The sequence below is a fragment of the Oncorhynchus tshawytscha genome, unplaced genomic scaffold (assembly GCF_018296145.1).
Source record: "Oncorhynchus tshawytscha isolate Ot180627B unplaced genomic scaffold, Otsh_v2.0 Un_contig_19119_pilon_pilon, whole genome shotgun sequence".
NCBI lineage: Eukaryota > Metazoa > Chordata > Actinopteri > Salmoniformes > Salmonidae > Oncorhynchus > Oncorhynchus tshawytscha.
Genome location: NW_024608342.1, coordinates 32185 through 58512, shown reverse-complemented (window position 1 = coordinate 58512; position 26328 = coordinate 32185). Strand labels below are relative to the sequence as shown.

Here is a 26328-nt window from a genome sequence, read left to right as displayed (position 1 = left end):
ACTACTATTGTTACTACTACTACTATTGTTACTACTACTACTATTGTTACTACTACTACTATTGTTAGTACTACTACTATTGTTAGTACTACTAGTGTTACTACTATTACTATTGTTACTACTACTACTATTGTTACTACTACTACTATTGTTAGTACTACTAGTGTTACTACTACTATTGTTAGCACTACTATTGTTAATGCAACTATTGTTAATGCTATTATTGTTAATGCTACTATTGTTAATGCTACTATTGTTACCAAAACTATTGTTACTACTACTACTACTACTACTATTGTAACTACTACTAGTGTTACTACTACTATTGGTAATGCTACTATTGTTAATGCTACTATTGTTAATGCTACTATTGTTACTACTACTACTACTACTATTGTTAATACTACTACTACTATTGTTAGTACTACTAGTGTTACTACTACTATTGTTAATGCTACTATTGTTACTAAAACTATTGTTACTGCTACTACTACTACTACTATTGGTATTGTTACTACTACTGCTGCGACTGCCACTACTACTACTACTATTGTTACTACTACTAGTGTTACTACTACTAGTGTTACTACTACTATTGTTAATGCTACTATTGTTAATGCTACTATTGTTACTACTACTAGTGTTACTACTACTAGTGTTACTACTACTATTGTTAATGCTACTATTGTTACTACTACTAGTGTTACTACTACTAGTGTTACTACTACTATTGTTAATGCTACTATTGTTACTACTACTATTGTTAATGCTACTATTGTTACTACTACTAGTGTTACTACTACTATTGTTAATGCTACTATTGTTAATGCTACTATTGTTACTACTACTAGTGTTATTACTACTATTGTTAATGCTACTATTGTTACTACTACTATTGTTACTACTACTATTGTTAACTACTATTGTTACTACTATTTGTTAATGCTACTATTGTTAATGCTACTATTGTTACTACTACTAGTGTTTCTACTACTAGTGTTACTGCTACTATTGTTAATGCTACTAGTGTTACTACTACTATTGTTACTACTACTATTGTTACTACTACTAGTGCTACTACTACTATTGCTACTACTACTATTGTTAATGCTACTATTGTTACTACTACTAGTGTTACTACTACTATTGTTACTACTACTATTGTTAATGCTACTAGTGTTACTACTACTATTGCTACTACAACTATTGTGTGTACTACTATTGTTACTACTACTACTAGTGTTACTACTACTATTGTTAATGCTACTATTGTTACTACTACTATTGTTACTACTACTATTGTTAATGCTACTATTGTTACTACTACTATTGTTAGTACTACTAGTGTTTCTACTACTACTATTGTTACTACTACTACTATTGTTACTACTACTACTATTGTTAGTACTACTACTATTGTTACTACTATTACTATTGTTACTACTACTACTATTGTTAGTACTACTAGTGTTACTACTACTATTGTTAGCACTACTATTGTTAATGCTACTATTGTTAATGCTACTATTGTTACTAAAACTATTGTTACTACTACTACTACTACTACTACTACTATTGTAACTACTACTAGTGTAATGGTAACAATTGGTAATGCTACTATTGTTAATGCTACTATTGTTACTACTACTACTACTACTATTGTTAATACTACTACTACTATTGTTAGTACTACTAGTGTTACTACTACTATTGTTAATGCTACTATTGTTACTAAAACTATTGTTACTACTACTACTACTACTATTGGTATTGTTACTACTACTGCTGCGACTGCCACTACTACTACTACTATTGTTACTACTACTAGTGTTACTACTACTAGTGTTACTAATACTATTGTTACTACTACTACTACTACTACTATTGTTACTACTACTATTGTTACTACTACTACTGTTACTACTACTATTGTTACTACTACTACTATTATTACTACTACTATTGTTACTACTACTATTGTTACTACTACTATTGTTAATGCTACTAGTGTTACTACTACTATTGTTAATGCTACTATTGTTAATGCTACTATTGTTACTACTACTATTGCTAATGCTACTACTACTACTACTACTTCTACTACTACTACTACTATTGTTACTACTAGTAGTGTTACTACTACTATTGTTACTACTACTACTATTGTTACTACTACTATTGTTACTACTACTAGTGTTACTACTACTATTGTTACTGCTACTATTGTTAATGCTACTATTGTTAGTAAAGCTATTGTTACTACTACTATTGTTACTACTACTATTGTTACTGCTACTACTGTTACTACTACTAGTGTTACTACTACTATTGTTAATGCTACTATTGTTTATGCTACTATTGTTACTACTACTACTATTGTTACTACTCCTATTGTTACTACTACTAGTGTTACTACTACTATTGTTACTACTACTATTGTTAGTACTACTAGTGTTACTACTACTATTGTTAATGCTACTATTGTTACTAAAACTATTGTTACTACTACTACTACTACTACTATTGGTATTGTTACTACTACTGCTGCGACTGCCAATACTACTACTACAACTTCAACTACTACTGCTACTACTGCTACTAATAGTGCTATTGTTACTACTACTACTACTACTACTGCTACTAATACTGCTATTGCTACTACTACTACTACTGCTACTAATATGCTATTGTTACTAGTACTATTGCTACTACTACTATTGTTACTACTACTACTAATACTGCTACTATTGTTACTACTACTGCTATTGTTACTACTACTACTACTACTACTACTACTACTGCTGCTACTGCCACTACTACTACTGCAACTTCTACTGCTACTACTACTGCTACTAATACTGCTATTGTTACTACTACTACTGCCACTACTACTGCTACTACTACTGCTACTACAATTTCTACTACTACTGCTGCTACTACTACTGCTGCTACTACTACAACTACAACTTCTACTACTACTGCTACTGCTAATACTACGACTGCCACTACTACTACTACTACTACTTATATTGCTGCTACTACAACTTCTACTACTACTGGTACTACTACTACAGCTTCTACTACTACTGCTACTACTACTACTACTATTGCTGCTCTACTACTACTGGTACTACTACAACTTCTACTACTACTGCCACTACTACTACTACCACCACTACAACTACCACTATTACCACTACTACTAGTAGCTACTGCTACTACAACTTCTACTACTACTGGTACTACTACTACAACTTCTACTACTACTGCTACTACTTCTACTACTATTGCTGCTCTACTACTACTGGTACTTCTACTACAACAACTGCTATTGCTGCTACTACAACTTCTACTACTACTGGTACTACTACTACTGCTACTACTACTACTACTATTGCTGCTCTACTACTACTGGTACTACTACTACAACTTCTACTACTACTGCCACTACCACTTCTACCACCACTACAACTACCACTATTACCACTACTACTAGTAGCTACTGCAGTACAACTTCTACTACTAATGGTACTACTACTACAACTTCTACTACTACTGCTACTACTACTGCTGCTCTACTACTACTAATACTACTACAACAACAACTACTACTACTACTACTACTACTACTACTACTACTACTACTACTACTCTACTACTACTACTACTACTATTGCTGCTCTACTACTACTACTACTACTGTAACTACTACCACTACTACTACTATAACTACTGCTACAACTACTACTACTACTACTACTACTACTACTACTACTACTACTGCTACTACTACTACTACTACTACTACTACTACTGTAACTACTACCACTACTACTACTATAACTACTGCTACAACTACTACTACTACTACTGCTACTACTACTACTACTACTACTACTACATAGTAATCCAATGCTACTGACCTGTGACAGCTTCATCTGCATGTGAGCGAAGACATGGAGGAAGCCAACGACAGCGTCCCACAGACGGCTGTGAGCTAGACTCTGCTGGTTCCCAGTACACGGTCCCTACAACACAACAACACAGACAGCTGTGAGCTAGACTCTGCTGGTTCCCAGTACACGGTCCCTACAACACAACAACACAGACAGCTGTGAGCTAGACTCTGCTGGTTCCCAGTACACGGACCCTACAACACAACAACACAGACGGCTGTGAGCTAGACTCTGCTGGTTCCCAGTTCCCAATACACGGACCCTACAACACAACAACAAAAAACACATCATGGTACATAAGTCTGCCTGTGAAAACATTTTCTTTACTATATCAAGGGAGAATAAGGATAGCCCTGGGATCAACAGTACCTGTATGTACTCTGTGAGAGTATTGAAGACCTGTTTCGCAACGTTAATTGCCTTGGAGAAATTGCGCTGTCCTTGTTCATCAATGACGTCCTTTCCCGAATAGTACCAGTAGAAATCACTGATTGATTCCTGTGTGTCGAGAGAAAAGCCACATAGACAAGTGGTTAGCAACAGTACGATGACTCTATTTGGCAGAGTTGAAGCGCTGTAACGATATAACCCGAAGAAGACGGTAAAAGGTCACCTGAACTCTCAGAAGGTAGTCCACGGTAGAGATGATGATGTTGACCGTAGTGTTGTTCCCCGTCTGAGTTCGCAGGTAGTTCTGAAAGTCTTTCCACGTCGAGGCGGAAGGAAGAATAACAACACAGACAACGTTCTATAGTGATGCACGACTACAATGAGAGATTCCAGGTACAACTGGGAAAAATCTAGGAAACAGAGAGGAACCGGGGTTCTGGGTATTGACTAGGGGGGTGGGACAACAGTAGTCTGGTGAGCCAGACTGGAAGTCTAGCAAGACTTGGGCTAGACGACAGTACCGCTCACCTGAGTTGTGACCTTCACAAAGCAGCTGCAGGAAGCGGAACAGGTCACAGGTGAACTCATCGTCCTGCATCACCTTCTCTCCTGTACGGCGACGGGGAGACAGACGGACAGACGGACACACGGGAGGGACAGCAGAGAGCATCAATAACAGAGCTGGCTGGTTTTGATCCACAATCACTACTGATCTGATTGAGGTATGGAGTAAAACCCAGGTACACCTGGGACACAAGATACACCTGGGACACACCATACACCTGGGACACATGATACACCTGGGACACATGATACACCTGGGACACAAGATACACCTGGGACACAAGATACACCTGGGACACACCATACACCTGGGACACAACATACACCTGGGACACACCACACATGATGGGACACACCATACACCTGGGACACATGATACACCTGGGACACAAGATACACCTGGGACACAACATACACCTGGGACACAAGATACACCTGGGACACATGATACACCTGGGACACATGATACACCTGGGACACCTGGGACATGATACACCTGGGACACAAGATACACCTGGGACACAAGATACACCTGGGACACAACATACACCTGGGACACAAGATACACCTGGGACACAAGATACACCTGGGACACAAGATACACCTGGGACACAAGATACACCTGGGACACAAGATACACCTGGGACACAACACATGATACACCTGGGACACACATACACCTGGGACACAAGATACACCTGGGACACATGATACACCTGGGACACATGATACACCTGGGACACAAGATACACCTGGGACACAAGATACACCTGGGACACAAGATACACCTGGGACACAACATACACCTGGGACACAAGATACACCTGGGACACATGGGACATACACCTGGGACACATGATACACCTGGGACACAAGATACACCTGGGACACAAGACACAAGATACACCTGGGACACAAGATACACCTGGGACACAAGATACACCTGGGACACATGATACACCTGGGACACAAGATACACCTGGGACACAAGATACACCTGGGACACAAGATACACCTGGGACACAACATACACCTGGGACACAACATACACCTGGGACACAAGATACACCTGGGACACATGATACACCTGGGACACATGATACACCTGGGACACACCTGATACACCTGGGACACATGATACACCTGGGACACATGATACACCTGGGACACATGATACACCTGGGACACATGATACACCTGGGACACATGATACACCTGGGACACATGATACACCTGGGACACATGATACACCTGGGACACATGATACACCTGGGACACATGATACACCTGGGACACATGATACACCTGGGACACATGATACACCTGGGACACAACATACACCTGGGACACATGATACACCTGGGACACATGATACACCTGGGACACACATCACACCTGGGATCACAGTCTGGAATGGGTGAGAAACATGGGAGTGATCTGAGTCTGGAATGGGTGAGAAACATGGGAGTGATCTGAGGTGAAGCGGTACTAACCGAAGCAGCATTTTATACCGGAGTCTTTGAGCCAATAAAGTACGATTTTGCAAACAGAGGGTAAACAGAGTTGTTGACCTCTTTTATATTAGGTCCTTGTAGAAGCAGTAGTATTGAGTCTAAACTGGGACAACTAAGCATGCCCAGCAGGCCAACAGTATACGGACTGTGTTTAAAAGGCTGCCTCTAAAGTAATGATGCTAATGAAAAGAAGACGACAGGCTGGTGACACGGTGGGGCTGTGACACGTCCACTGTAATGTTACCAACTCTGACAACATAAAGATAACTTGGTGTCTGAATTTCATGTTGGAGAGAGAAAGAGAAACAGGCTTGAAAGTGCTTCGGATGATACAGTGAGGTAAAACAGAGATAATCACTGGGATATAGATAGCTACTTTGATGTATTTCAGATAGAGTATAAATGACCGGTGTGACCGCACAGTGAAGGCTTGCTACTTTACACTGCCCAGGCTATGGGAGAAAAAAACATCGATATCAAATTGCTGCTAGTATTTCTAATGGTTTAGAAGGCAACAATACAAGGTGACACTAGAACGTATACTTGGTAAGTGCACTTTCAGGCATATTTCACCATGATAGACCAGATATGAAGTCTCATTAAGTGGCTAATTGGTCAACAGAGGATATGTTTCCTCTCCACATTGACTCTGTACCGGTACCCCCTGTATATAGCCTCCACATTGACTCTGTACCTGTACCCCCTGTATATAGCCTCCACATTGACTCTGTACCGGTACCCCCTGTATATAGCCTCCACATTGACTCTGTACCGGTACCCCTGTATATAGCCTCCACATTGACTCTGTACCGGTACCCCTGTATATAGCCTCCACATTGACTCTGTACCGGTACCCCTGTATATAGCCTCCACATTGACTCTGTACCGGTACCCCTGTATATAGCCTCCACATTGACTCTGTACCGGTACCCCTGTATATAGCCTCCACATTGACTCTGTACCGGTACCCCTGTATATAGTCTCCACATTGACTCTGTACCGGTACCCCTGTATATAGCCTCCACATTGACTCTGTACCGGTACCCCCTGTATATAGTCTCCACATTGACTCTGTACCGGTACCCCCTGTATATAGCCTCCACATTGACTCTGTACCGTAATACCCTGTATATAGTCTCCACATTGACTCTGTACCGGTACCCCTGTATATAGCCTCCACATTGACTCTGTACCGGTACCCCTGTATATAGCCTCCACATTGACTCTGTACTGGTACCCCCTGTATATAGCCTCCACATTGACTCTGTACCGGTACATCCTGTATATAGCCTCCACATTGACTCTGTACCGGTACCCCTGTATATATCCTCCACATTGACTCTGTACCGGTACCCCTGTATATAGCCTCCACATTGACTCTGTACCGGTACCCCTGTATATAGCCTCCACATTGACTCTGTACCGGTACATCCTGTATATAGCCTCCACATTGACTCTGTACCGGTACCCCTGTATATAGCCTCCACATTGACTCTGTACCGGTACCCCCTGTATATAGCCTCCACATTGACTCTGTACCGGTACCCCCTGTATATAGCCTCCACATTGACTCTGTACCGGTACCCCTGTATATAGTCTCCACATTGACTCTGTACCGGTACCCCTGTATATAGCCTCCACATTGACTCTGTACCGGTACCCCTGTATATAGCCTCCACATTGACTCTGTACCGGTACCCCTGTATATAGTCTCCACATTGACTCTGTACCGGTACCCCTGTATATAGTCTCCACATTGACTCTGTACCGGTACCCCTGTATATAGTCTCCACATTGACTCTGTAAAGGTACACCCTGTATATAGCCTCCACATTGACTCTGTACCGGTACCCCTGTATATAGTCTCCACATTGACTCTGTACCGGTACCCCTGTATATAGCCTCCACATTGACTCTGTACCGGTACATCCTGTATATAGCCTCCACATTGACTCTGTACTGGTACCCCTGTATATAGTCTCCACATTGACTCTGTACTGGTACCCCCTGTATATAGCCTCCACATTGACTCTGTACCGGTACCCCTGTATATAGTCTCCACATTGACTCTGTACCGGTACCCCTGTATATAGCCTCCACATTGACTCTGTACCGGTACATCCTGTATATAGCCTCCACATTGACTCTGTACCGGTACCCCCTGTATATAGTCTCCACATTGACTCTGTACCGGTACCCCCTGTATATAGCCTCCACATTGACTCTGTACCGGTACATCCTGTATATAGCCTCCACATTGACTCTGTACCGGTACCCCCTGTATATAGTCTCCACATTGACTCTGTACCGGTACCCCTGTATATAGTCTCCACATTGACTCTGTACCGGTACACCCTATATATAGCCTCCACATTGACTCTGTACCGGTACCCCCTGTATATAGTCTCCACATTGACTCTGTACCGGTACCCCCTGTATATAGCCTCCACATTGACTCTGTACCGGTACATCCTGTATATAGCCTCCACATTGACTCTGTACTGGTACCCCCTGTATATAGTCTCCACATTGACTCTGTACTGGTACCCCCTGTATATAGCCTCCACATTGACTCTGTACCGGTACCCCCTGTATGTAGTCTCCACATTGACTCTGTACCGGTACCCCCTGTATATAGCCTCCACATTGACTCTGTACCGGTACATCCTGTATATAGCCTCCACATTGACTCTGTACCGGTACCCCTGTATATAGCCTCCACATTGACTCTGTACCGGTACCCCTGTATATAGCCTCCACATTGACTCTGTACCGGTACCCCCTGTATATAGTCTCCACATTGACTCTGTACCGGTACCCCCTGTATATAGCCTCCACATTGACTCTGTACCGGTACCCCCTGTATATAGCCTCCACATTGACTCTGTACCGGTACCCCTGTATATAGCCTCCACATTGACTCTGTACCGGTACCCCTGTATATAGCCTCCACATTGACTCTGTACCGGTACCCCTGTATATAGCCTCCACATTGACTCTGTACCAGTACCCCCTGTATATAGCCTTCACACTGACTCTGTACCGGTACCCCTGTATATAGCCTCCACATTGACTCTGTACCGGTACCCCTGTATATAGCCTCCACATTGACTCTGTACCGGTACATCCTGTATATAGCCTCCACATTGACTCTGTACCGGTACCCCTGTATATATCCTCCACATTGACTCTGTACCGGTACCCCCTGTATATAGCCTCCACATTGACTCTGTACCGGTACCCCCTGTATATAGTCTCCACATTGACTCTGTACCGGTACCCCCTGTATATAGTCTCCACATTGACTCTGTACCGGTACCCCTGTATATAGCCTCCACATTGACTCTGTACCGGTACCCCCTGTATATAACCTCCACATTGACTCTGTACCGGTACCCCTGTATATAGTCTCCACATTGACTCTGTACCGGTACCCCTGTATATAGTCTCCACATTGACTCTGTACCGGTACCCCCTGTATATAGTCTCCACATTGACTCTGTACCGGTACCCCTGTATATAGCCTCCACATTGACTCTGTACCGGTACCCCCTGTATATAGCCTCCACATTGACTCTGTACCGTTACCCCCTGTATATAGCCTTCACATTGACTCTGTACCGGTACCCCTGTATATAGCCTTCACACTGACTCTGTACCGGTACCCCCTGTATATAGCCTCCACATTGACTCTGTACCGGTACCCCTGTATATAGCCTCCACATTGACTCTGTACCGGTACCCCCTGTATATAGCCTCCACATTGACTCTGTACCAGTACCCCCTGTATATAGCCTTCACACTGACTCTGTACCGGTACCCCTGTATATAGCCTCCACGTTGACTCTGTACCGGTACACCCTGTATATAGCCTCCACATTGACTCTGTACCAGTACCCCTGTATATAGTCTCCACATTGACTCTGTACCGGTACCCCTGTATATAGCCTCCACATTGACTCTGTACCGGTACATCCTGTATATAACCTCCACATTGACTCTGTACCGGTACCCCCTGTATATAGCCTCCACATTGACTCTGTACCGGTACCCCTGTATATAGCCTCCACATTGACTCTGTACCTGTACCCCATGTATATAGCCTCCACATTGACTCTGTACCAGTACCCCCTGTATATAGCCTCCACATTGACTCTGTACAGGTACCCCCTGTATATAGCCTCCACATTGACTCTGTACAGGTACCGCCTGTATATGTATGTTTCCTGGGAATATTGGTCAACGGAATGCTGTATGTTTCCTGGGAATATTGGTCAACGGAAGGCTGTATGTTTCCTGGGAATATTGGTCAACGGAAGGCTGTATGCTTCCTGGGAATATTTCACATATGTTGTCATGACTTTTCTTATAAATCTCATAAAGGGTCATGAATAACATTAACACTAGGAAAGCAACATGTGCCAGTAGCCAGTAATTATTACCAACTCATGAAGCAGCTGTCACCCATTACCATTTAGATTCCTCTGGTGTATCATACAAACTAATATGGACTTTTCAGAGAGATATTCAGTGTAAATCAACAACAACAACAACAACAGAAACATGAATGAAAATACAATATCAGTTCAAAAACACAACATAAATAATTGGGGGAAAGTTCATTGAAAAATGGACAATTTTCACATAAAAAAACTGAAGTACAAGTACGGACACAAAAAACAACAACAAAGAATACAACAACATCGACTGCATCACAGCTGGACCAATCACAGAACACAGAATCAACAGCTGGACCAATCACAGGCACACAGGGTCAACAACTGGACCAATCAGAGGGGAGACACTTGGGTGATTGGGTAAACCTTCCACTAGGCACAGATCAGACCACTGAAGCCAATCAGCCACAGGTTCTTAATGCACAACAGACGACAGAGAGGGATGGACACCACAAGTTCTCCTTATATATATATATGAATAACACACATCCAGCCAAGTGCCACGACGGAGGACCAGAACAGACCAGACCACCACTTCACTTCAAAACAGCTCACTGATCTTACATCTAGAGTTACAGCCAGATACAAACCCCAAGAGGGATGACAGGGAGAGAGAGAGAGAGGCTGGTTGCCTACAGTACAGCTCTACAACAGCATTACATGGCTCTAGGTTGGAGAGAGAGAGAGAGAGAGAGAGGAGGTGAGGGAGAGAGAGAAGAGGTGAGAAAGAGAGAAGAGGTGAGAGAGAGAGAGAGAAGAGGTGAGAGAGAAGAGATGAGAGAGAGAGAGAGAGAGAGAGAAGAGGTGAGAGAGAAGAGATGAGAGAGAGAGAGAGAGAGAGGTGAGAGAGAAGAGGTGAGAGAGAGAGGTGAGAGAGAAGAGGTAAGAGAGAAGAGGTGAGAGAGAGAAGAGGTGAGAGAGAGAGAGAGAGAGAGAAGAGGTGAGAGAGAGAGAGAGAGAGAGAGAGAGAGAGAGGTGAGAGAGAGAGAGAGAGAGAGAGAGAGAAGAGGTGAGAGAGAGAGAGAGAGAGAGAGAGAGAAGAGGTGAGAGAGAAGAGGTGAGAGAGAGAGGTAAACCAGACCTCAGAACAGATTGACAGCGTCATGCTATAGTAAAGGCAGAGCAGCAGGATATAGGGAAGGAAGAGGCGTCACGACCTGGACAGCTAATCACATCTAACAACACAAAGCTAACGAACGAACGACAGGAAAATGGCAGAAGTCATAATTACCACGCTCATGAGTGATGACTGAGGAGGGGAAGACAGTACATTAAATCAAAGAGAAAAAAGGAAGGAAAGAAAGAAAGCAGAAGTCAAACAGATTACAAATAGCTTTCAATATGGTTTTCATATCGGTTTGTTTCTTTGCAAATAAATCAGTTTTGGGTGAAGTATAGCGCAGAGCAGAAGTTGTCACTGTACATTGTAGACAATTATGGAACGACGTTTGGGTCTTTGCGTGTCAAAAAAAAGATAAACTTCTATGAACACTATTTGACGTGTCAAAATAAGCTTGTTGACCAATCAGGACCTGAATATGACTGCACGTCACATACTAATTCAACACGTTCATACATGTTTTACATAGTTATTACACATGGATTACAGTATCCACGTCGTGTTTCATATGTCGTGTTTCATATGTCGTGTTTCATATGTCATGTCGTGTTTCATATGTAATGTCGTGTTTCATGTCGTGTTTATATGTCATGTCTTGTGTCATATGTCATGTCGTGTTTCATATGTCATGTCGTGTTTCATATGTCATGTCGAGTTTCATATGCTATGATGTGTTTCATATGTCATGTCGTGTTTCATATGTCATGTCGTGTTTCATATGTCATGTCGTGTTTCATATGTCATGTCGTGTTTCATATGTCATGTCGTGTTTCATATGCTATGATGTGTTTCATATGTCATGTCGTGTTTCATATGTCATGTCGTGTTTCATATGTCATGTCGTGTTTCATATGCTGTGATGTGTTTCATATGTCATGTCGTGTTTCATATGCTATGATGTGTTTCATATGTCATGTCGTGTTTCATATGCTATGATGTGTTTCATATGTCATGTCGTGTTTCATATGTCATGTCGTGTTTCATATGTAATGTCGAGTTTCATGTCGTGTTTCATATGTCATGTCGAGTTTCATATGTCATGTTGTGTTTCATATGTCATGGCGTGTTTCATACGTCATGCCGTGTTTCATATGTCATGTCTTGTGTCATATGTCATGTCGTGTTTCATATGTCATGTCGTGTTTCATATGCTATGATGTGTTTCATATGTCATGTCGTGTTTCATATGTCATGTCGTGTTTCATATGTAATGTCGAGTTTCATGTCGTGTTTCATATGTCATGTCGTGTTTCATATGCTATGATGTGTTTCATATGTCATGTCGTGTTTCATATGTCATGTCGTGTTTCATATGTAATGTCGAGTGTCATGTCGTGTTTCATATGTCATGTCGTGTTTCATATGTCTTGTCGTGTTTCATATGTCATGTCGTGTTTCATATGTCATGTCGTGTTTCATATGCTGTGATGTGTTTCATATGTCATGTCGTGTTTCATATGTCATGTCGTGTTTCATATGTCATGTCGTGTTTCATATGCTATGATGTGTTTCATATGTCATGTCGTGTTTCATATGCTGTGATGTGTTTCATATGTCATGTCGTGTTTCATATGCTATGATGTGTTTCATATGTCATGTCGTGTTTCATATGTCATGTCGAGTTTCATATGTCATGTCGTGTTTCATATGCTATGATGTGTTTCATATGTCATGTCTCATATGTCATGTCGTGTTTCATATGTCATGTCGTGTTTCATATGCTATGATGCTGGTCAACAGACACACTTCCACAGGCTCTGGACAGTGCTGGTCATAAAACAAGCTAGCTAGCTGATGGATGCGAACAATGTCCTTCCCCAAAAACTTAGCAAACCGACATAATCTGCTTCAGTAGCTATTTTGTTTAAAATACATATATTTTAACTAGGCAAGTCAGTTAAGAACAAATTCTTATTTACAATGACAGCCTAGGAACAGTGGGTTAACTGCCATAATCAGGGGCAGAACGACAGATTGTCAGCTCGGGGATTCAATCCAGAAACCTTTCGGTTACTGGCCCAACGATCTAACCACTAGGCTACCTGCCACCCCTATCTATCTAGCTAGGTGTCATAATCTAACATAACCCTAAATTATAAGACAGTTCTTACTTGATTAATGGTGGTCGGACCCATTTATGTGAAGCTAGCCACAATAGTGGACTTTGTGGTTCGCCTTCAAAATAAAAGTCTCAATGAAAGTGATGCAAATTAATACAAATAGTGGAATCATGCCATAATGGAATAGATCATACTAAACTAGGTTGGAATGTTCTTATATAAATTCAACAAAATACAATAATTTGTTAATTTGACAGAAACCTGTTGAAAACACACTGGATGTAGTAGACTTTCGAATGGCATTGGGGGCTTATTATCCTTATTTCACTGTACAGCCTTACGTATGGGTTGTGGATCAATGACATGGGTTATCAGTCTACTCAGTGACACCCAGAGAACATTAGCATCATAGCTCTTATGGCGGGACTCTGAAACCACTGTGAACTGAGCCTCATGTATTGCACCAGTCAACCCTACTATGTATTGGACACGATTCCAGAGGGAAAACAAGACAACGTGGAGGTTTTGGAGCCTGATATCGCTGAGGAGGACGTTGGGAAAAAGCACTTTGGTACTGAGTAGACTGATAACTCCATTTCATTGCTCCACATTCCAACACTCCAGCCTTGTTTAAAACATCTTAAGGATAGGGGGCACTATTTTGACGTCTGGATGAAAATCCCAATGTAAACTGCCTGCTACTCAGGCCCAGAATGATATCCATATAATTGGTAGATTTGGATAGAAAACACTCTAGTTTCTAAAACTGTTAAAATGATGTCTGTGAGTATAACATAACTTATTTGGCAGGTGAAACACCGAGGACAAACCATCCAGGAAATCTTTTTTGTTGTTGTTGAGGTCACTGACTTTTCAATTGGTTTTCTATAGGGAACTAGATTTATGAGGGACCTGATTGCAAATTCCACTATTGTGGCTTCAAAACACATAACCCGGCCCGGTCAAGCCACACTACCCACATGAAGTTAGCTGGCTGCTTATAAGGTTAGTTTTGGGCAGCAGGGTTAAGTAGCTGGCTAGCTAGTTATTTCAATAGGAGAACAACAAGTAGCTACCTAGCTAATACTTACTCACATGGATTCCTAAATCATTGCTAAGAATAGTGAAAATGAATGCAGTTTCTACTGGTAATTGTTTTCAGGCTGGTTGCATTGGTGCTAGCTAGGTACCAAACTAAAGCTAGCTAGCTACCCCAGAAATTGCTAATAGCATCTGTATCAAATATTTTTGCTAACATGTTTGATCCGGATTTAATTTCAAATGCTCCCACAGACGTTTTCCCATTCGATGGAATAGATAATGTGTTATTACCTAGATCATGTGTTATTACCTAGATAATGTGTTATTACCTAGATAATGTGTTATTACCTAGATAATGTGTTATTACCTAGATAATGTGTTGTTACCTAGATAAGGTACTGTACAGCTTTGACATAGACGCTTGGCTTGTTATTTGACGTGTCAAATTAAAAGCTTATTTGAAGCGTCCAATAGTGTTATTTGACTTGTGTCTTTTTTGACACGCAAAGACCCAAACGGTGTTCCAAAGAGAATTAAGAAAAGAGAATTTAGAATAGGAAAAGAGTTGGTCAGAGTTCTAGAAGACTGCACATTGTAGAGAATTTAGAATAGGAATTAAGTTGGTCAGAGTTCTAGAAGACTGCACATTGTAGAGAATTTAGAATAGGAAAAGAGTTGGTCAGAGTTCTAGAAGACTGCACTTTGTAGAGAATTTAGAATAGGAATTAAGTTGGTCAGAGTTCTAGAAGACTGCACATTGTAGAGAATTTAGAATAGGAATTAAGTTGGTCAGAGTTCTAGAAGACTGCACTTTGTAGAGAATTTAGAACAGGAAAAGAGTTGGTCAGAGTTCTAGAAGACTGCACTTTGTAGAGAATTTAGAACAGGGTACTGTGACAAAACAGTTGGTTGATTATTCATAAACCCCCCAAAAAAAGGAATTGTATTCCGTTTCAATCAAGTAGTGGCAACATGTGTGACCCACTATGAAACATTTTGTTTTAAAATGAGGGAGAGAAAAATAAACAAATCAAATAAAAGAGCAAAATGCTTACATTTCTTCTACTGCATATGAGAAGTAATATGGTAATATAAACCAGGAAGGAAGGACCTAATATGGTAATATAAACCAGGAAGGAAGGGCCATAAGAACAGTGAGTGTATGACAGAAAACCTTCCAGATGCCACTCTTCCTACTAACATTAACAATGATGATTTTGAAGGTTTTATTATGTCGCAAAAAAAACAAATATATATACTAAGTTTTGCAATGATTAGCGATTGTTGTTTGTTTGTTCAACCCTGTGGCTCCACTGATTTACTCTGCTCGTGCTGATTGACTTGCGTATGGGATAAGCTTGGTGCTGATTGGCTTGCCTATGGGATAAGCTTGGTGCTGATTGACTTGCGTATGGGATAAGCTTGGTGCTGATTGACTTGCCTATGGGATAAGCTTGGTGCTGATTGACTTGCGTATGGGATAAGCTTGGTGCTGATTGGCTTGCCTATGGGATAAGCTTGGTGCTGATTGACTTGCCTATGGGATAAGCTTGGTGCTGATTGACTTGCGTATGGGATAAGCTTGGTGCTGATTGACTTGCCTATGGGATAAGCTTGGTGCTGATTGACTTGCTTGCCTATGGGATAAGCTTGGTGCTGATTGGCTTGCCTATGGGATAAGCTTGGTGCTGATTGACTTGCCTATGGGATAAGCTTGGTGCTGATTGGCTTGCGTATGGGATAAGCTTGGTGCTGATTGGCTTGCCTATGGGATAAGCTTGGTGCTGATTGACTTGCCTATGGGATAAGCTTGGTGCTGATTGACTTGCCTATGGGATAAGCTTGGTGCTGATTGACTTGCGTATGGGATAAGCTTGGTGCTGATTGACTTGCGTATGGGATAAGCTTGGTGCTGATTGACTTGCCTATGGGATAAGCTTGGTGCTGATTGACTTGCGTATGGATTGGCTTGCCTATAAAGCTTGGTGCTGATTGACTTGCGTATGGGATAAGCTTGGTGCTGATTGACTTGCCTATGGGATAAGCTTGGTGCTGATTGACTTGCCTATGGGATAAGCTTGGTGCTGATTGACTTGCCTATGGGATAAGCTTTGGTGCTGATTGACTTGGATAAGCTTGGTGCTGATTGACTTGCCTATGGGATAAGCTTGGTGCTGATTGGGTTGCCTATTGGGATAAGCTTGGTGCTGATTGACTTGCCTATGGGATAAGCTTGGTGCTGATTGGCTTGCCTATGGGATAAGCTTGGTGCTGATTGGCTTGCGTATGGGATAAGCTTGGTGCTTGATTGACTTGCCTATGGGATAAGCTTGGTGCTGATTGGCTTGCGTATGGGATAAGCTTGGTGCTGATTGGCTTGCATATAAGGGATTGACTTGCCTAATAAGCTTGGTGCTGATTGACTTGCCTATGGGATAAGCTTGGTGCTGATTGGTTGCCTATGGGATTGGCTTGCCTAAGCTTGGTGCTGATTGACTTGCCTATGGGATAAGCTTGGTGCTGATTGACTTGCCTATTGGGATAAGCTTGGTGCTGATTGACTTGCCTATGGGATAAGCTTGGTGCTGATTGACTTGCCTATGGGATAAGCTTGGTGCTGATTGACTTGCCTATGGGATATTGAGCTTGGTGCTGATTGGCTTGCCTATGGGATAAGCTTGGTGCTGATTGACTTGCCTACTTGCCTATGGGATAAGCTTGGTGCTGATTGGCTTGCCTTGCCTGATTGGGATAAGCTTGGTGCTGATTGGCTTGCCTATGGGATAAGCTTGGTGCTGATTGACTTGCCTATGGGATAAGCTTGGTGCTGATTGGCTTGCCTATGGGATAAGCTTGGTGCTGATTGACTTGCCTATGGGATAAGCTTGGTGCTGATTGACTTGCCTATGGGATAAGCTTGGTGCTGATTGACTTGCCTATGGGATAAGCTTGGTGCTGATTGACTTGCTGATTGGCTTGCCTATGGGATAAGCTTGGTGCTGATTGACTTGCCTATGGGATAAGCTTGGTGCTGATTGACTTGCCTATGGGATAAGCTTGGTGCTGATTGGCTTGCCTATGGGATAAGCTTGGTGCTGATTGACTTGCCTATGGGATAAGCTTGGTGCTGATTGGGTGCTTTGCCTATGGGATAAGCTTGGTGCTGATTGGCTTGCCTATGGGATAAGCTTGGTGCTGATTGCTAAGCTGCCTTGAGGGATAAGCTTGGATAAGCTTGGTGCTGATTGGCTTGCCTATGGGATAAGCTTGGTGCTGATTGGCTTGCCTATGGGATAAGCTTGGTGCTGATTGGCTTTGCCTATGGGATAAGCTTGGTGCTGATTGACATGCCTATGGGATAAGCTTGGTGCTGATTGATTGACTTGCCTATGGGATAAGCTTGGTGCTGATTGGCTTGCCTATGGGATAAGCTTGGTGCTGATTGGCTTGCCTATGGGATAAGCTTGGTGCTGATTGGCTTGCCTATGGGATAAGCTTGCTGATTGCTGATTGCTTGGTGCTTTGCCTATGGGATAAGCTTGGTGCTGATTGGCTTGCCTATGGGATAAGCTTGGTGCTGATTGACTTGCCTATGGGATAAGCTTTGTTGTCAATGTATCCTTTAAAAAATACTAATAATAATTTGTCAAAGAGAAAACACAGGGAATTTGTTCCTACACCGCCTGACTAGCATATTGGAAACGCTCGCTATAAATTAGCATCAACTTTGATTCATTCTTAGAAGTGTTGTCCATCCATCCAGCCTTTGAATACAACATTGACCACAACACAGGTAGAATGTGGCGCCCACAGACAACACATGGGAGGTTCGTAAATAACTGAAGAGCACAAAGACATTTGACGTGGACAGCAGGAAATGAAAAGTGATTGTTGCACGTAGACAGACGACACAGATACAGGAGACGCTGTATTTTCACTGTCCAAACCCAACAGAACTCCGGTTCAGTCAATGTGATGACAAAACAAAAAGACAAAGGAAGAAAACCAGGATGAATTTGGACAAGGCACAACTACAACACAATATATATTAAACACATCCTAGATATGGATCTTAAATATCTTATATATATATAATACGTATATGTGTCATCTTTTATTATGTCCATGTGTGTTCTGGTATGATACCCATTTCCCTCTTTAATACTGAATATATTGTGAAGACATTATGGCGATGAACTCTCCCATATTCAGCATGTGTTGTACAGAGACAGTAGGACATTACCTTTAATTAACATAGACAGTAGGAGACAGTAGGACATTACCTTTAATTAACATAGACAGTAGGAGACAGTAGGACATTACCTTTAATTAGTGTTTCTACTTGTCGGTAGTTAATATGTACCTGATCCCTCCTCTGTCACCATGCCCAGTCCCTCTGCTTTATTCTGGCGCTCAAACGCATTCAGGTCCAGAACACTGGAACAGAGAGACAGAGAGGTTAACGACATATTTACACACGAACACTCCACCGAACGGAGCGAGCGACGTGAGGATGAGGAGGGTACAGCAGTACCTGCACGACTGCATCAGACCAGCCAGACTCTGGAAGAAGCCCACGTCCTTCTTGTCTTTCAGGTAGTCCAGCATTTTCTGTCAGAGAGAAACACGGGGACATGAGAGAGTAAACACTAGAGACATGAGAGAGTAAACACTACAGAGACACAGAGACATGAGAGAGTAAACACTACAGAGACACAGAGACATGAGAGAGTAAACACTACAGAGACACAGAGACATGAGAGAGTAAACACTACAGAGACATGAGAGAGTAAACACTACAGAGACACAGAGACATGAGGGAGTAAACACTACAGAGACACAGAGACATGAGAGAGTAAACACTACAGAGACACAGAGACATGAGAGAGTAAACACTACAGAGACACAGAGACATGAGAGAGTAAACACTACAGAGACATGAGAGAGTAAACACTACAGAGACATGAGAGAGTAAACACTACAGAGACATGAGAGAGTAAACACTACAGAGACATGAGAGAGTAAACACGACAGAGACATGAGAGAGTAAACACTCCAGAGACATGAGAGAGTAAACACTACAGAGACATGAGAGAGTAAACACTACAGAGACATGAGAGAGTAAACACTACAGAGACATGAGAGAGTAAACACTACAGAGACATGAGAGAGTAAACACTACAGAGACATGAGAGAGTAAACACTACAGAGACATGAGAGAGTAAACACTACAGAGACATGAGAGAGTAAACACTACAGAGACATGAGAGAGTAAACACTACAGAGACATGAGAGAATAAACACTACAGAGACATGAGAGAGTAAACACTACAGAGACATCAGAGAGTAAACACGACAGAGACATGAGAGAGTAAACACTACAGAGACATGAGAGAGTAAACACGACAGAGACATGAGAGAGTAAACACTACAGAGACATGAGAGAGTAAACACTACACAGAGACATGAGAGAGTAAACACTACAGAGACATGAGAGAGTAAACACTACAGAGACATGAGAGAGTAAACACTACAGAGACACAGAGACATGAGAGAGTAAACACTACAGAGACATGAGAGAGTAAACACTACAGAGACATGAGAGAGTAAACACTACAGAGACATGAGAGAGTAAACACTACAGAGACATGAGAGAGTAAACACTACAGAGACATGAGAGAGTAAACACTACAGAGACATGAGAGAGTAAACACTCAGAGACACACAGAGACATGAGAGAGTAAACACAGAGACAGAGACATGAGAGAGTAAACACTACAGAGACATGAGAGAGTAAACACTACAGAGACATGAGAGAGTAAACACTACAGAGACATGAGAGAGTAAACACTCCAGAGACACAGAGACATGAGAGAGTAAACACTACAGAGACATGAGAGAGTAAACACTACAGAGACATGAGAGAGTAAACACTACAGAGACACAGAGACATGAGAGAGTAAACACTACAGAGACATGAGAGAGTAAACACTACAGAGACATGAGAGAGTAAACACTACAGAGACACAGAGACATGAGAGAGTAAACACTACAGAGACATGAGAGAGTAAACACTACAGAGACACAGAGACATGAGAGAGTAAACACTACAGAGACATGAGAGAGTAAACACTACAGAGACATGAGAGAATAAACACTACAGAGACATGAGAGAATAAACACTACAGAGACACAGAGACATGAGAGAGTAAACACTACAGAGACATGAGAGAGTAAACACTACAGAGACATGAGAGAGTAAACACTACAGAGACATGAGAGAGTAAACACTACAGAGACATGAGAGAGTAAACACTACAGAGACACAGAGACATGAGAGAGTAAACACTACAGAGACACAGAGACATGAGAGAGTAAACACTACAGAGACATGAGAGAGTAAACACTACAGAGACATGAGAGAGTAAACACTACAGAGACATGAGAGAGTAAACACTACAGAGACACAGAGACATGAGAGAGTAAACACTACAGAGACATGAGAGAGTAAACACTGAGACATGAGAGAGTAAACACTACAGAGACATGAGAGAGTAAACACATGACAGAGACATGAGAGAGTAAACACTACAGAGACATGAGAGAGTAAACACTACAGAGACATGAGAGAGTAAACACTACAGAGACATGAGAGAGTAAACACTACAGAGACACTAGAGACATGAGAGAGTAAACACTACAGAGACATGAGAGAGTAAACACTACAGAGACATGAGAGAGTAAACACTACAGAGACATGAGAGAGTAAACACTACAGAGACATGAGAGACTAAACACTACAGAGACATGAGAGAGTAAACACTACAGAGACATGAGAGAGTAAACACTACAGAGACATGAGAGAGTAAACACTACAGAGACATGAGAGAGTAAACACTACAGAGACATGAGACATGAGTAAACACTACAGAGACATGAGAGAGTAAACACTACAGAGACATGAGAGAGTAAACACTACAGAGACATGAGAGAGTAAACACTACAGAGACATGAGAGAGTAAACACTACAGAGACACAGAGACATGAGAGAGTAAACACTACAGACATGAGAGAGTAAACACTACAGAGACATGAGAGAGTAAACACTACAGAGACATGAGAGAGTAAACACTACAGAGACATGAGAGAGTAAACACTACAGAGACATGAGAGAATAAACACTACAGAGACATGAGAGAGTAAACACTACAGAGACATGAGAGAGTAAACACTACAGAGACATGAGAGAATAAACACTACAGAGACATGAGAGAGTAAACACTACAGAGACATCAGAGAGTAAACACGACAGAGACATGAGAGAGTAAACACTACAGAGACACAGAGACATGAGAGAGTAAACACTACAGAGACACAGAGACATGAGAGAGTAAACACTACAGAGACACAGAGACATGAGAGAGTAAACACTACAGAGACATGCGAGAGTAAACACTACAGAGACATGAGAGAGTAAACACTACAGAGACAGAGACATGAGAGAGTAAACACTACAGAGACATGAGAGAGTAAACACTGACAGAGACATGAGAGAAACACTAAACACTCCAGAGACATGAGAGAGTAAACACTACAGAGACATGAGAGAGTAAACACTCCAGAGACATGAGAGAGTAAACACTACAGAGACATGAGAGAGTAAACACTACAGAGACAGAGACATGAGACATGAGAGAGTAAACACTACAGACAGAGACATGAGAGAGTAAACACTACAGAGACATGAGAGAGTAAACACTACAGAGACATGAGAGAGTAAACACTACAGAGACATGAGAGAGACATAAACACTACAGAGACATGAGAGAATAAACACTACAGAGACATGAGAGAGTAAACACTACAGAGACACAGAGACATGAGAGAGTAAACACTACAGAGACATGAGAGAGTAAACACTACAGAGACATGAGAGAGTAAACACTACAGAGACATGAGAGAGTAAACACTACAGAGACATGAGAGAGTAAACACTACAGAGACATGAGAGAATAAACACTACAGAGACATGAGAGAGTAAACACTCCAGAGACACGGAGACATGAGAGAGTAAACACTACAGAGACATGAGAGAGTAAACACTACAGAGACATGAGAGAGTAAACACTACAGAGACATGAGAGAGTAAACACTACAGAGACATGAGAGAGTAAACACTCCAGAGACATGAGAGAGTAAACACTACAGAGACATGAGAGAGTAAACACTACAGAGACATGAGAGAGTAAACACTACAGAGACATGAGAGAGTAAACACTACAGAGACATGAGAGAGTAAACACTCCAGAGACATGAGAGAGTAAACACTACAGAGACATGAGAGAGTAAACACTACAGAGACATGAGAGAGTAAACACTACAGAGACATGAGAGAATAAACACTACAGAGACATGAGAGAGTAAACACTACAGAGACATGAGAGAGTAAACACTACAGAGACATGAGAGAGTAAACACTACAGAGACATGAGAGAGTAAACACGACAGAGACATGAGAGAGTAAACACTCCAGAGACATGAGAGAGTAAACACTACAGAGACATGAGAGAGTAAACACTACAGAGACATGAGAGAGTAAACACTCCAGAGACATGAGAGAGTAAACACTACAGAGACATGAGTGAGTAAACACGACAGAGACATGAGAGAGTAAACACGACAGAGACATGAGAGAGTAAACACTACAGAGACATGAGAGAGTAAACACTACAGAGACATGAGAGAGTAAACACTACAGAGACATGAGAGAGTAAACACTACAGAGACATGAGAGAATAAACACTACAGAGACATGAGAGAGTAAACACTACAGAGACACAGAGACATGAGAGAGTAAACACTACAGAGACATGAGAGAGTAAACACTACAGAGACATGAGAGAGTAAACACTACAGAGACATGAGAGAGTAAACACTACAGAGACATGAGAGAGTAAACACTACAGAGACATGAGAGAATAAACACTACAGAGACATGAGAGAGTAAACACTCCAGAGACACGGAGACATGAGAGAGTAAACACTACAGAGACATGAGATGAGTAAACACTACAGAGACATGAGAGAGACATGAGAAACACTACAGAGACATGAGAGAGTAAACACTACAGAGACATGAGAGAGTAAACACTCAGAGACACAGAGACATGAGAGAGTAAACACTACAGAGACATGAGAGAGTAAACACTACAGAGACATGAGAGAGTAAACACTACAGAGACACAGAGACATGAGAGAGTAAACACTACAGAGACATGAGAGAGTAAACACTACAGAGACATGAGAGAGTAAACACTACAGAGACAAACAGAGAGACATGAGAGAGTAAACACTAGACAGAGACACAGAGACATGACATGAGAGTAAACACTACAGAGAGTAAACACTACAGAGACATGAGAGAGTAAACACTACAGAGACATGAGAGAGTAAACACTACAGAGACATGAGAGAGTAAACACTACAGAGACACAGAGACATGAGAGAGTAAACACTACAGAGACATGAGAGAGTAAACACTACAGAGACATGAGAGAGTAAACACTACAGAGACATGAGAGAGTAAACACTACAGAGACATGAGAGAGTAAACACTACAGAGACATGAGAGAGTAAACACTACAGAGACATGCAGAGACATGAGAGAGTAAACACTACAGAGACATGAGAGAGTAAACACTACAGAGACATGAGAGAGTAAACACTACAGAGACATGAGAGAGTAAACACTACAGAGACATGAGAGAGTAAACACTACAGAGACATGAGAGAGTAAACACTACAGAGACATGAGAGAGTAAACACTACAGAGACATGAGAGAGTAAACACTACAGAGACATGAGAGAGTAAACACTACAGAGACATGAGAGAGTAAACACTACAGAGACAGAGACATGAGAGAGTAAACACTACAGAGACATGAGAGAGTAAACACTACAGAGACATGAGAGAGTAAACACCACAGAGACATGAGAGAGTAAACACTACAGAGACACAGAGACATGAGAGAGTAAACACTACAGAGACATGAGAGAGTAAACACTACAGAGACATGAGAGAGTAAACACTACAGAGATGAGAGAGTAAACACTACAGAGACATGAGAGAATAAACACTACAGAGACATGAGAGAGTAAACACTACAGAGACATGAGAGAGTAAACACTACAGAGACATGAGAGAATAAACACTACAGAGACATGAGAGAGTAAACACTACAGAGACATGAGAGAGTAAACACTACAGAGACACAGAGACATGAGAGAGTAAACACTACAGAGACACAGAGACATGAGAGAGTAAACACTACAGAGACATGAGAGAGTAAACACTACAGAGACATGAGAGAGTAAACACTACAGAGACATGAGAGAGTAAACACTACAGAGACATGAGAGAGTAAACACTACAGAGACATGAGAGAGTAAACACTACAGAGACATGAGAGAGTAAACACTAGAGACATGAGAGAGTAAACACTCCAGAGACATGAGAGAGTAAACACTACAGAGACATGAGAGAGTAAACACTACAGAGACACAGAGACATGAGAGAGTAAACACTACAGAGACATGAGAGAGTAAACACTACAGAGACATGAGAGAGTAAACACTACAGAGACATGAGAGAGTAAACACTACAGAGACATGAGAGAGTAAACACTACAGAGACATGAGAGAGATAGTAAACACTAGGCAGAGACATGAGAGAGTAAACACTACAGAGACATGAGAGAGTAATGGTACACTACAGAGACATGGTAGATTGACTAGAAACACAAACAACCAATTCTATAAAGAAATATAAATAAATAAATAAATATAAATAAAGTGACTAGAAATATATTGGTTGATGCATTTTGACATTAGATGCCAGATACCATGGTAGATTGATGCAGTTTAATGGTAGATACCAGGTCGATAAGTGACTGATGGTAGATTGATGCAGTTTAATGGTAGATACCAGGTTAATAAGTGACTGATGGTAGATTGATGCAGTTTAATGGTAGATAGACCTACCTGCTGAACAGTCGAGTTGCCTCCATTGAGGACAGCTATCCCCAGCTTCAGAGTAGAGGCCACCATGGGACCCATCTCACCTGGTGGGGAACACAACACCTTTATACTGGGTCTAGTACGTCACAACGTAGCTACCTACCTACTGTGGACAGAGCTCTGCTTTATTGTGAGAGTTATGGGTCACTA

The 26328-nt window shown here is 41.6% G+C and overlaps 1 protein-coding gene across 1 annotated transcript in view; it reads right to left on the bottom strand.

Annotated features, from left to right (window-relative positions):
* Nucleotides 1–3923: 3923 nt before the first annotated feature.
* The window catches only part of LOC121843464 (ryanodine receptor 2-like), a gene marked incomplete at its 3' end in the record, with an annotated part of 49725 nt that continues 27320 nt past the window's right edge, over nt 3924–26328 (bottom strand). The window contains exons 14-21 of the mRNA XM_042313054.1: nt 26143–26222; nt 19637–19713; nt 19466–19539; nt 12113–12130; nt 4875–4955; nt 4570–4658; nt 4326–4454; nt 3924–4028 (exon numbers count right to left, since the gene is read on the bottom strand). Of these exons, the coding sequence (XP_042168988.1) occupies nt 3924–4028; nt 4326–4454; nt 4570–4658; nt 4875–4955; nt 12113–12130; nt 19466–19539; nt 19637–19713; nt 26143–26222 (653 nt within the window). The remainder of the gene's footprint in view (nt 4029–4325; nt 4455–4569; nt 4659–4874; nt 4956–12112; nt 12131–19465; nt 19540–19636; nt 19714–26142; nt 26223–26328) is intronic.